Source organism: Anser cygnoides, chromosome 2, assembly GCF_040182565.1.
Source record: "Anser cygnoides isolate HZ-2024a breed goose chromosome 2, Taihu_goose_T2T_genome, whole genome shotgun sequence".
NCBI classification, from domain to species: Eukaryota; Metazoa; Chordata; class Aves; order Anseriformes; family Anatidae; genus Anser; species Anser cygnoides.
Window position 1 is genome coordinate 31,088,231 of NC_089874.1, and position 13,739 is coordinate 31,101,969.

General features: G+C 34.0%; 1 protein-coding gene across 2 annotated transcripts in view; it reads right to left on the minus strand.

The window, feature by feature from the left end:
* AGMO (alkylglycerol monooxygenase) overlaps positions 1-13,739 on the minus strand; it is a 199,047-nt gene that overhangs the window by 86,594 nt on the left and 98,714 nt on the right. Inside the window, exons 7-12 of one of the 2 annotated variants that reach the window (XM_048068248.2) lie at positions 13,437-13,502; positions 13,235-13,314; positions 11,967-12,101; positions 11,331-11,447; positions 2,699-2,781; positions 1,435-1,540 (exon numbers count right to left, since the gene is read on the minus strand). In XM_048068248.2, coding sequence (XP_047924205.1) covers positions 1,435-1,540; positions 2,699-2,781; positions 11,331-11,447; positions 11,967-12,101; positions 13,235-13,314; positions 13,437-13,502 — 587 coding nt within the window. The remainder of the gene's footprint in view (positions 1-1,434; positions 1,541-2,698; positions 2,782-11,330; positions 11,448-11,966; positions 12,102-13,234; positions 13,315-13,436; positions 13,503-13,739) is intronic. The other variant, XM_066991780.1, reaches the window with a different exon arrangement.

Genomic DNA, 13,739 nt, shown 5'->3' on the forward strand with positions numbered 1-13,739 from the left:
TCGCAAATTCAGTTAGAATACCTTAGTACCTAAAGTCAGAGCTACTACTATAGAATTAATTGCCAAATAGTAGAAGTCTTTGCATCAAGTCTATCTGCTAGTCAGTAAATCCTAAAAGCATTTTCCAAAAGATATTTAAGAAAGTAAAATCTTTAAAATATCTGCTGAGTTCTGGCAGACTTTTATCAGAGGAATTCAAGAACTCTGATTTACACACCAAGTTTTGACAAAATAACAATATTGGGGAAAAAAATAATTCTTGATTAGTGGCATTTGTCTGGCTTTAAATATTGTCCAATAATTATTGTTTCCTGTCTGAAGAAAAAAGAAAAAAAAAAAAAGACCTACATAAGTATAGTGTTTTTTTTTCCATTCTCCTATTGCCTGACCTCAGAGAAGAGCAGGAGAACCAGCACCACTATCAGAAATCTATTAGAAAAGTTATCAGCAGCTATTAATTTTGGAGCTGTTTCAAGTCAAAAGAATCCTTTTGAGTTCCACCAGTAATAGGTCTGATTCTTGATCCTTATTATTGATTTTATTTTTCTGGTTTTAATCCAAAGATTAACTTTCTGGTAACAGTTCTACTAGTCTAGCAAGGTTCATAACCTTGTTGACAACCAACTTTGCTGCTGACCAGCAGTAGGTAGCTTGGGAATGTCATTCAGATCAGAATCATAGTAATGATTCAGTGTTATCCAACTGAGATTATATTAAAAGAATTGTTTTAATATGAATTACCAATTTTGCTGGAAAAACAGAAACAAAACCAAAAACCTACCAACAGTGTAGATTAAAAAGCAAAAGTCACAAACAGGATAAAAATACGTCCTGTGAACACAAAAATAACCATACCTAATAAGATAAAAGGTCTGTTTAATCCAGTATCCTATCTTTATCAATGGCTAAAAGTCTGTTCCTGATGTACTGTATAAGTACAGAGTGATATATTTGGTATTTTAAACTTTTCCAGCCTCCAAATTTCTTCAGATTTGTTCCAGTGAAATGTGAGTTAATCAATTCAACTTCAGGAACAGACTTCTGGTATTCTGGTCAACACATATAGCAATAATACAGTATTTTTGCAAGGACATATAAAGAAACAGTTTTCTGACTTTTTTTCAATGTACTTGGGCTGTAGCAAAGAAAACAATAATTTTCTTAAAAGTAAATGGCAGAAAGGAATAAGGAAATAAGAAAAAAAAACTATTATATTCAAATAAGGTAATAGAAATAAAGAAACCAAATATAAATTTGTAATGTTATCTTTTTTTTTTTTCCTAAAACAGAATGAATCATAGAATAGCTCAGATTAGAAGGGACCTTAAAGATCATCTAGTTCCAACCCCCCTGCCATAGGCAGGGATGCCATAAAAATAATAACAATAATAATATAGGATCATCAGTATAGATACTTAAAAGTAAATGTCTTACTTCATATGCACAGTCCAACAAAGAAAGCTGATTCCTTAAGTAGCCAAGTTTGTATACACCTAAGAAGACTGAGCAGCGGATGATTTCCAGAATTCCTGCTTTGGGCCTAGGAACAAGAAATAATTCATGTTAATGGTCTATCTTTTCTTCTTTGTTAATTTGAGTGAAATAGAGGATGTAAAAATAGTCTGTGATGTCCTGCACTTGCATCAAGTCACCTCTCTTAACCTTACATTTTTACAGCATATGGATTTTACTTTCAGCTAGAACACTAAATTTGCTGTGAGAATACATATATGCAAAGAATACATGTGAGCTCACACAAGTGTAAATGTGTCTTGAAAAATTACAACAGCAAAATTCTGAAAATTGCTACCTGAATAGCTCAGAATCTTTCCATTGGTCTATTTCTGTAAATTTCTACTAATTCACTTTACTAAGGCTGTTAATACAGATCTCTGGTATATTGACAGACTTTTACCCATCCTGAAATAAACTTTCAGTAGATACAAGCAAAAGGTATTCCTTTCTGAGAAAATAAAATAACATAAAATAGAAAAAATAGTAGGTGCAAAAGAAGGAGTGGCACAACAGTGAAGGTTCTATTACACATTTCTATTTTAGCAGGGCAAATAGTTTCTCTGTAGGAAATTGTAGTTGTTATTTACTTTTCTGTAGGGTCACAGTGCCTATATGGACTACTTCCATAGTGTACATCTCACTGAGCTGTTGTTTTTCTTAAGCTCCAATTTGATTTGAAACTATAATGACTAAATTTAGTCTAAAGTCAAAGATTTAGACTAAGGTCTATCCCTCACATGAGTTTGAGTCTAGTCTTAGCTATACCATGCACTTTTCATATACTGTCAGCCTATCTGCCATCCATGGCATGCTACATGGGACGGACAAAATATGTCTGAGCTTAAACGGCCTTGGGCCAGTCTTCAAGCCATTTTGGCATGCCAAAATCTCAAAACCAGAGATAATGACCCAACAAATGCTAGCAAATTTGAGCATATGAGCAACCAGTGCTGCAATATAAATATGGCCATTAATTGCTATTGGAGCACTCCTAGTTTTACTTATTGGTTATTTGTGTTATCTTCTAGTCAACAGATAGAAACATATATGCCAGAGTACATCTATAGTTCTTTATCAATATATTTTTTGACACACTTGAGATTTCCATATAATAACAAATAATGCTTAAAAACAGAAGAAAAAAAAAACAGAAGAAAAAAAAAAAAAAACTTTTGTCTCTTGCCTGTTCTCCATAAGAAATCCAAAAGAGGTCAGGGACAGAATGATAAAGAAAATTCTCAGCAGAATAGTTCCCTGTGATAACACCTTAAGGAAAAAAAAAAAAAAAAAAAGTAGAAAAATATTAATTTAGACTAATTTGCTGAAGAGAAACTAAATTTAACAGAACAGCAGTTTCAGCTTCCTCACTCAATGATGTTAATGTCCACTCGCTCACTTTTGATGTAATTTGTTGTTTTATTTTACAAAGATTTTCAGTAACCACCTTTACAGTTGCCACTATTTCCAAAATAATAATTAAGATATATCCTTCTGTACTATGTGTTTTCCTGAAGTTACTTAATTCCCTTATGCCTTTGTCCAAGAGGAAACAGTCATATCTCTAAGTTAAAACCACCTCAGCCCTGTTCTTTTTCTTCATCTTACGTTACTGTCTTTACAATTGCTACCTATGAATCCCAATGAATATAAAACAAACAAACATAAAAAAAAAATATTGGTGAGACTAAGAATTCAAATGATGTGACAACATAACCATATTTTAACAAGAAACAACACTGATATTACAAGAAACAACATCGATATTGTCCCTTCGTGACAACTCAACACTTGTTTCCCAGTTCAGCAAAACTCTTCAGTTCATACCATTGACTTTAATCAGACTTAAAACTTTTAAACTTTAACATGCATTTGGACAAATAGCAGCATGAGGATTTATGTCTTTAACATTTACATCTAAGTTATTTTGAAAAGCCTTTGTTTTTTTCACTGAAACAACAACAATACAGAACTAGTGGATTTTGCTGAGTTATAAGGAATCCTTTCTAGTTTGAATAGCAATAAGTTTTATGAACAGCATCTTGTACTTCAAGATTACAGGCATTGAAAAAATAAAAATCTGTGAATGTCTGCCTTAATTTCAATAAACTCCACTTTGTGACAAGCCCACTTTCCTTCAGTGGTGGCCCCTACCTCTCGAAGAGATCTAAGGTAAGTATCTGTGAGTGTGGGAGGCCACAGGAGAATAATCTCAAGTTTTACAGCTGTGTGAACTTACAGTGCCCATGTTTGCAAAACACATCAAACCATACACTCAGGCTGGGTAGGGTTCTGTTTTAAAGAAGAATCACAAGCACCTACTTGGATATCCTTAACAAATGGTAACTGAACAAAGAAAACAGCATCCCAGTAACATGCACGCTAAACAGCAGTCTCAATAGCTTACAAGCCAGAACACACTTCTCACAAATGACACCTGTCAAGTCACTCTGTTGCACAGATTTATACAAGGATAGATCAAATTCATTACTGGATTGCTCCACTTGCAGTCCATTCCATCCTTCATTATGATAAACTTACAAAATCTCAAACTGATGATTACTATTGTCATCTACTTAGATGAAGACTTGAAGAAAGGATACGCTACACTTTTCTTACACTCTTACCCTGGGCATCTGCTATTGGTCACCACGGAAGACAGGATATTGAACTACATATTGAACCATGAGGAGACTCAATATAGCACTTATGTTTTGAAATTCTTGCTTAAACCAAGAAAGCCAAAATGCTCTGATGGGTCTGTACTTTTATCAATGTTTTTATCACTTGGAATACAATTTCATATTCCAAATATAGGTTTTAAAATGTCAGTAAAAGATTAAATTAAAGATACTCTTTTTGAAAACTTCAGTTTCTAGAATCCAAAAATTCTACAGCTCTCCTAAGGTTAAAAGACTTTCTGTTGTTAACATGAAGCAATATGCGTTGAAGTGACAAAACTTTTGGACATAATTTTTTTCTTTTTTTTTTCTTTTTTTCTTTTTCTTTTTTTTTTTTTTTCTTCTTGTTATAAAAATACAGCACAGACTCTATTTAAGTTTAATAAAAATAGTAGTTCTTAAACTGATCATCTAGCCACAGTAAGTTCAACTCCTACTTCAGCTTCCTGTAAAAACTGGGTCATACAAAAATTCAAGAAGTAAAGCAAGCAAAGAAAAACATGATTTGGCACAGACATAAGGGAACTCACCCATAATTTTCTTAGAAATGCTTTGTTATGTTTTTCAATGACTGTTTCTTGTCAGATAAAGGAATTTGCCAGGGAACTGGGACTGGAATTCAAGATTTTTTCCTCTTTAGAGACTGTCCTCACTTTTCAGTTGTAGAATTGCACCTTTTTTTTAAAACCAGTCCTGGCCAGATGGGTCTGATTTTGTTTTGTGTTTCCAGTGCAATGCACTAGCTTCTACAGACTATCTTTAAAATGTCCCTAGACTGATTGGGCATTGTTCTGAGGAAAGGAACATAAGGCCTTAGGTAACAAGAGAACTGAATATCAAATACAAATTTTGAGGATGCCATGTAATTTTTAAAGAGTTCATATAGTTGCTACTTTACAATATATGGTTAAAATCACACTTTACAGAAAAGGAATGATCTCTGCAATGGTTTTGAAAAAAAAATGTTAATGTTTGTCTTCAGGGAAGGACCCAACAGCACCTGTTGTGAATTAACATGAGTGTCTCCAAGTTCCAGTTTTAAAAAGCTGTGTATTTTCACAGTTTTCTGACCTTCCACTGTTTCTGAGTTGGCCAGCATTAGACAAACAGCTAAGTCCTAGGCATCTGGATTTCCTTGTTATTCCAATTTCAGAAAACTAAGGAGCTGATTAAGTCTACCTTTCTTTAAATAACTGGAGTGCCTAAAACCCTGTTATTAATTTAAGCTTTCTCTGTACTCAGTGGAGAGAGTGCATTTACTGAATGATTGTTTCTTGCCATTAGCTAGAAAGTAAGCATACAGGTGAAAGTAGGTATATCAGGCTAAACTTTCCTAGATTGAGCGTTGCATTTGAGTGGGTGATAGAAACACTTCCCCAAAATAGACACATTTTGGGCATATTTTTATTGGTGTTTTCTCTCAGAACTTTTTTTTTTTTCCTTCCCTAAAAGATATTTTAATTTCCATTTCTAAAAAAGAAAACAAACAAACAAAAAAAAAAAACACCACAAAATAGACTCTCAGAGTTAAAATCTTTGCAGGAAACAATAATTTTTTTTATTATTCATTTTTGGTGGATTATTCATTTTTTATGGATTTTTATTCATTTTTGGTGGATCTTGATAAGCTTGATAATGTTGACACTGTAATATAGTAATTCAGATTGCAGCTTTCTCTCCACAATGAAATAAAGGAGTGAATTCAAGAATCTGGACCATGAACATGCAAACTTCACTTACTCAAACAGTCTCTCTAAAACGTGCAAAACTAGAGCTTGAAGTTATCATTTGACTCACCAAATTTATCTAACCACAGAAGAAAAAAAATACACAGATGAAAAAATGGAGACATAATGAAAAAATTGAAATTAAGTTTTAAACATGGATTAATTTCCATGATTAATTAATTTCTCAGTTTCCAGGAGGAAAAAAAAAAAAAAAAAAAGGAACAGAAATACATTTTAATGTATATCAATAGAAGCAGAAAAACAACTGAAATAATCTTATGATTTAGGAAAATAAAATTCAAATATAAACAACCTCTTATCTTTTAGGTTAAAATACTATGTGAGGTTCTTTGATTATTTTGAACTACCAGAGCCAGGTACGATCATATTTTATGGATTCTCTTTTTGAGGTCAATTTCTATTTATCTTCCTTTTCAGACACTCACTTCAGAACCACAAGATTTTGAATGGTAGCCATTTATAAAATTTCTTATGGTTCAATACCATCTGTGTCTCAGAATGTGAAAGACTGAAGGAATCTAAAGTGCAACCTGCAGTTATTTGCAATCTCATCAAACTCACACAAATGCATAACAATGTAAAATCTTGGTACTGTGATGCAGCCTTAAACTTCCTAAGTCCTTTGCCTTCTGAAGGCTGAGGGGTGAGGCATCAAGCCTTACTGGGAACTGTGAAGGTAGAAGGTGTAAGTTACTCTTCACTATAGATACATGTATCATATTCACATGGAAGAAAAAAAAAAAAAAGCGTGAAATGTTTGTTCATTTGTGTCCTAGCCAAGGACTACCAAGAAACCTGTGGTGAAATCCACCACAATGCCATTTGGGAGTAGGAAGAGTAGGTATATTGTGGCAAATATAGAAAAGCTATCTGGAAACAACTACAGTTTTGTGAGTTGGGGTTGAGCTCAAAAATCTCCACGAATCTTCTCCCAGAATATCACTATCCATCTTTTTTGGCTAACAGGCAACATTCTTAAACTATTAACAACCAACTCATGTTTAAAATAACAAAATAAAATACTATAAATAAAATAAAATAGCTTCATAATGACACTTCTGCATACTCAAGAGTTTTGGAGATGTATTTGAATTTTGCTCTTCAGTTGGCTCTAAGCCAATGATGGCCCTGGAAAGCAGATCTGGCAGCATTTTCAGCAATAGATATCTTGCCATCTAGTCTGCAGATTTACTCATTGGAGAAAGAGAACTGCCATCAACTGAAGGAACTTTTAGGGAAACACAGACATTTGGTGCAAGTTTGCAAACAGCAAACCAATCATGTGGCATACATACCTATTTATTAGTTTGCTTTCCTAACTTGCTCTTTACAGTTCCAGTGGTATAGTTACATACCGTCTTGATTCTCGTATTTATTTTCAAATTTGTATCACCCTATGAACTGGATGCTGGCAGCTGTGACATCCATTTTCTAGGCATTACTCTACCAAAATCAACATTAGTCAGTAGATTATATCACTAAACTAAACATCTTATATTAAATCTACACACTGCAAGTTGCACTGTGAAAAGAATGTGCTTTTTACACCTTTGTTAGTACTAGCATTTTCAACCCACTTAAACATTATTTGAATGGATGTATATAGAAAATAAATGAATATTTATATACTGGAGTATTTGCATAAACAGAGAAGCCTGTTGGACCACAGTTACAAGTCAGCCACAACTTTGCAATGTGGTTATTGGCTGTAATCAAACAGAAAAAAATATTTTTGTTGGATTTTGATTCCATTGAAAGCTCTAAAAAATGTTTTGGAGCCTTAAAAAAGAAGGAGGGTTACAGAATTTTGGGAAGAAGTTTACATTGCTTTTAACTGACAGATTTTCACAGCATGTATATAAATAGAGAGAAAAAAAAATCTGTTTAACCAAGGAAATATGCCATTCCAAATGTGCATTTAGATGTAAATTGAAAGATTCCAAAATGACTTTTATATTTCAAAGGACTCAGAGTGTTTTATTCCTACTGAAGAATAAATAACATGAATGCATTTTCTCATCCTATTGTCGTCAGTGGTTCAACAGAAAAAGATGTCAGGACATTTCATAATTTATCAGGTGCCCTGTTGTCATATATCAGATACTTTCAACATTCAAATGATGCATGTTAATACAATGCTATGGAACTTGTGTTCTTAGGTGTCTTTGTATGTATTTTATTTTAACTGAGAATTCCTAAAAAAAAAAAAATTGAATTCTTAGCAATATTACTTACATGATACTTGTTGATGTCCTATTGATTGGATATACTAATTTTGTTCTCAACTTGCAAGAGGCCTATCTTATCACTTACTAGTTTTTGTCTAATTGAAACTGCTCTTATATTCATAGCTTTATAATCATCGTAAATGTTATAGTATCTATCAACAATAAAAAAAGACTCTGCAAAAAGTGTTTAAGGTATACTTCACTTTGATTTATGTGATACATACAGTTCTGGAGCTATGAGACTTTTGCTTTGAATGTACTGCAGTTTTACACTCCTAGCACTCTCTCTGGGACTGATCCAAATCCCATTATGTCAATTAGCTTTGGATCAGATCTAGATGTGCAGAACTCAGAAGTATTTTTTTATTCTCTGGATGTAGTACAGATTGCTATATAGAAAATAAACATTGTATATGCTCTGCTGTGGAAAATATATATTTGTTCTTTCTTGTTTTGCTCTTTTTCTATGTTAAAAATGCAGGTCATTCAGACTGAAGGTATACAGTTGCTCTTTGCATATAGAGAAACTTAACACTTCTACAGGGCATGAGACCAAACACTGAGCAACTGTAATCACTTGAGAAATGTAATAACTGTGTGCTGCATCTTATGGCTATTATGAAATGGAACTTATACCTAAAAATGAGGAAAACAGTTAGCTTTCTCCATTTATGGAGCTATGCCACAGTTATGACATAATTCATAGCCAGACAGAAAGTTCCAGTTGTATCCATAGACATTTCATAATTCAGTGTAGTGGAAAACTGATATTGAAGAATGTTTTTTGCCAAGTAAAGTTATTCATACACAAGCTTCCTTCTCATGACAGCTTCCTCACTGTACTGTAGAGCAACGCTGGAACTCTGTCTTGGGACCAGCACTTTCTACACCCACGCCAAAGGTTTATGTCCTGAGATGAGGTGCTTCCAGTCCCCAGTGCTCTCCTTATCCTTACTGCCTTATTACCCCACAGTTTTCTGCAGAGAATTTTCTAGTTGTTTTGCTACAATAAGTTTATACATGGTGGATGTATACTTTTCCTCTCTGTGATTGCAAGAATTTAATGATCATCTGGGCTTTGGGTGCATTTTTCAACTTCCCTTATTACTATTCTTAAAGAGCTGCAGTTATCAGCAGAGAAAATAATTTGGACCATCCATTTTTTCCTTCTCAGACCAGAAAAAAATACAAAAGGAGAAAAGAAAAATTATGAAAAAACTCATGAACAGACTCCTTAGTTCTTGCCATTAAAAGCAGTATTAACAAAGTAAAGAAAACAAACAAGCAAACAACAAAACACTTGATTTGATCCCTAGAAAAACATGACTTGCTGATCATATGCAGGACTCTAGAAGCATATCCTGAAAATCTTGCAAAGGCTTTTGACGATGCATGAACACTGGAATTAAGTGCATTGTACACCTTTTTTATTTGGGAGGTATTAATGCTCACCTTTGGATTAATTTCCTGTCTTCAGAAATTTCTCAGAATAGACTAAACTTCAGATGGTTTAGTAACCTCTAAATTCCTTGCAGTTGTGGTGTGACTTTTTTATAGAGATGAACATGATGTGTAGAATATTTTAACGTTAATCAGAAGAGAGTTCCTGAGCTAGCTTTTGTATTCTTTCGGAATGCTACATAAAATGCTTTTTAAACATTTATCAAAACCAGCATTGTTGTACTGGTTTGATGTGCAACTCAGAACATGTCTAACCTAAACAAAAAAAAACAAATAAATAAATAAGTGGCCTGCTGCCATGTCTTCCATTATTGCACATAAAGACCCTTCTCACTGCCCTTCTTGCAATGGGATGTGAGAATTTCTGAGTCGAAACTTCAACATTCAGACAAGACTTCTGAAAACTTTGCAATACTTTGGAATCCTTTGAACATGTTTAGATACGCAAAATAGACTTATTTCCAGAAATCCGCCGCTTGGACAGATTCAGACATGTCATTCAAGGCATCAGGGCACAGCAAGAAGAGCTGCTCCCCACACAAGTGGCATAGTGGCCAGCAGCAGTCCAGTGGGCTGGGCCATGGAGCCAGGGAAAAGGTCACAGTCCAACAAGGTAGGTAGGGGACAGTAATTGCCATTGGCCAAGGGCCAGAGATTGCTGGGAAAGCATGCAGGAATGAGGCAGGTCCATGGTCCGGCAGAGGCTGACGACCCCAGGGGGCCCTCAATACCTTGAATGCAGGCCTGTGGCAATGTCTGTAACACAACAAAAAGACCGCTACTTAACCAAGTAGGAATGGGAAAGAATATAAGAAGGGCAAAGGACATTTTATTCAATGTATGGACTTTGTGGTGGTTTTGGTAGGCCTTTGTCTGATTTCAGGGATACTAGGTTTATGCATTCAAATTATGCTAGTTAACTAAAAGATTTTCCCTTTAGTAAAGTAGAAAGAGTTTTCAAGGAAGGAAGAATGAAGAGGTAGTTGGAAAGGTGTGTTAATATCTCACTTCTTGTAGGTGGAGAAGGCCTCATAGTGCACCTTCAGAGATCACACGTAGGGTAACCGTGTTGTGTTACTAGAGAGATCCTGTCAGCCCAAACCTGTGGTGGGAAATATGTCCCTCTCCCTGCACTTCTGACAATGCTGTTGCACATTCAATACTGGAAGAGCAATTTGCCCCAAGGCAGTGGTCCGCTAACTCTGAACTCATGCTGAAGATTCCTACCTGCAAGCACCACAAGACCTTTGCAATCCTCCTTCTAAAGCTTGGACAATATTGGAATCCATAAATGTGACCAACCTTGATATCTTAAAACCTATATAGCTTTAAGTCTGAGATATATTCTTCCTTTCATGAGGTCCTAAAACCTGAAGCAGACATGTACCTTTTCTGCAGAACATCTATTATTTTTAATTGAATTGCTTAACTTAAGCACATGCATCTGTAAATGGTTAATAAAGTTATTAAATATTTTAATTAACATGTTAATGCATATATAATGTTATATTATTATATATTTAGCCATTTATTATTATACTTTTTACATAATTTATTTATGATTATAATAGTTAATATATGATACAGGCCTTAGAGTTTCTTTATTAGAGGACTTAGATTATGCTTTATTATTTGAATATGTCATGAGTCATATTACTGTCAGCATGAGATGTTATTACTCAAAGATATGAATTACTTACAGTCACAGTAGCAAGAAGGTCAATATACAGCTCCATTATCACTGCAAAATGCACTACTGCATAGCAATTAAGGTAAGCTGGTACTCTTGGGTTGAATGGAACTTCTTTTCCAGTGATCTGTATGAAGCAAAGCAGATAATAGCCTTCAACATTGACACAATCCAGCCTGATATTCCTTAGTATTCTTTGTAATTACAAACACAAAAGGGTTAAGGGACATAGATAATTGCCCACAGATAATCTGCCTTCAAATACATGTAATACCTAGTGTGAGACAGAGTTTAAATATGTGTGCGTGTATGTTCACAGCTGAAGGAAAAAGAGAAATGACCTTATTCTATAGAACTATTTTGGAAATATCTTTAGGAAATGAATAATGAAAAGATAAACAAGAAGACATATTTTTTCCTTAAAATAAAATAAAATAAAAAATAAAATAAAATAATAATAGTAATAATAAAAAGTAAAACATTCATTTCCTTCAGTTTCTTTTCCTATTTCATCTTCCCCTATGCTTTATGACTGATAATTTGCTAATTTAAAATAGCATGTGTAGAGTTTTTAACATTGATCCAGTAGCATTAAGAGGTCCAAGTAAATTACACAAAACTGAAAGCCTCTGCATGTTATATTTACCACTGGGATTTCCTCAGGAAGGCCAAGTCTAGGTTTGCCTGGTCCCCAGCCTGGCCCTTTGAATAGGACAGAAAGCTTATTGCAAAATCCAGGTGTGGCCCAAAATGTGTTCCAAATATGAGCCAAGGGACGTAACTGAAAAAAAGAGCAAGTGATTTTTCAGTGTTAGTAAAATAAAATTTAGTAAAACATTATATTTTACTCATTCTTAGCTTTCAAATAAAAGGTTTTGAAAGTCTGTAAAGAGAATAAATTAAAAAGAGAAGTTCAGAAAACCTGACTGAAATAGGCAGGAGCTGTATCAGGCCCTTGGTTCATAGTGAGAATTACGATGACTTCTGCTCAGAGGAAATTTTCACTTTCTTGTAAGCAATCCGTAGTATTTAATGGTATTTTGTATAGCTCTATTTATGGTGGTTTTAAACTAGAATTTTGTTACTGGGACCTTGACATGATATACTCTCAATTCCTAAATTCCTTAGCTTCTGTCTGGAACATATAAAATTGCACAGACTGTGGCCGTCCTTCCAGCTTCCAGCCCAGACACCCCTTTGGGTAGAATCTCATTCATTGAGATACCTCATGGGGTATGAAAAGTCCCCATGAAGAAAATGGGGACTTATTTACTCCTCAGTCTCTGAGGTTTTTAAGGAGAATTTTTATCCAGCTGAAGAGTAGCCTGGACCAAGAATTCCACCAAGAAACATCATACTAAGATTTTTTTCTTCATTTTTAAACTGCATTCAAACTGTGTTACAGCTTTTGTTGAAACCATGATATATAATGCTGACAACACAAATCATTCTGTAGTATCTTGAAGAGGAAATATTCGATACAGATAAAAATAGATAGTAAAGATATCACACCATGGGATTATTTATGAAATAGTAGTATTTAGAGAAGACATAAACAACAGTGTTTTGTTTTTTTTTCCATCTGTGCTTCTCTGCATATTGCTCTGTGAATGGCAAACTGGACATCATTCAGTGGGTAAATCACAGACCTGCTACTTCTCCACCATAATTAGTTAATAATTTTACTGTATTGTACTTTCATTATGGCTCTACATGCTCTACATATGTTCAATGCAGTGAGTGGAAATATTTTTTTTTTGTAATGAAATAATTGAGATTAATAAATGAAGATAGATTAACTGACTTGTGCAGCAATGCAGAGTTAACCTCAATTGTGCCTAAGAGAGGAGTTTTTCTGAACATCAGTGGCTGTTGAAAATACCAGTCAGTGATACAAACTGATACAAACTGCACCTGGAGCAGAATGGGTTCAAATGAATTTACTGGATGTGTTAAGCCGTATACAACTTTAGCATCTTCTGCTTCAAATGTTCCTGAAGGAAAAAAAAAAAAAAAAAAAAGAGCAACCAACAATCAAATTAAAAGTATACTTATTTTTGTTTGACAAACTAACTAAAGATAAGGAAGAACATTTTTGTTTGTTTGTTTTACCTACCAAATATCCTGTCCCAGATAATGAGTGTGCCACCATAATTTTTGTCAATGCAGTAAGGATTTCTGCCTGTAATGAAAATCATTGGCAAGTCATTCCATATATAAGAATATGTGTGACTTAAATATGAAGGGAAATCTTAGCATCAACTTCTAATCTAGTTTTAAGTTCTAGTAGGTTAGCTACCTTTTATGTGTCTATAAAGTGTCTTTTTTCTTATTAGGCATATAACTCTCTTTCTACTCAGATTCAAATATACAGATCAAATGTGTCATATCCCAAATTTCTGTGAAATAAAAAGATTTA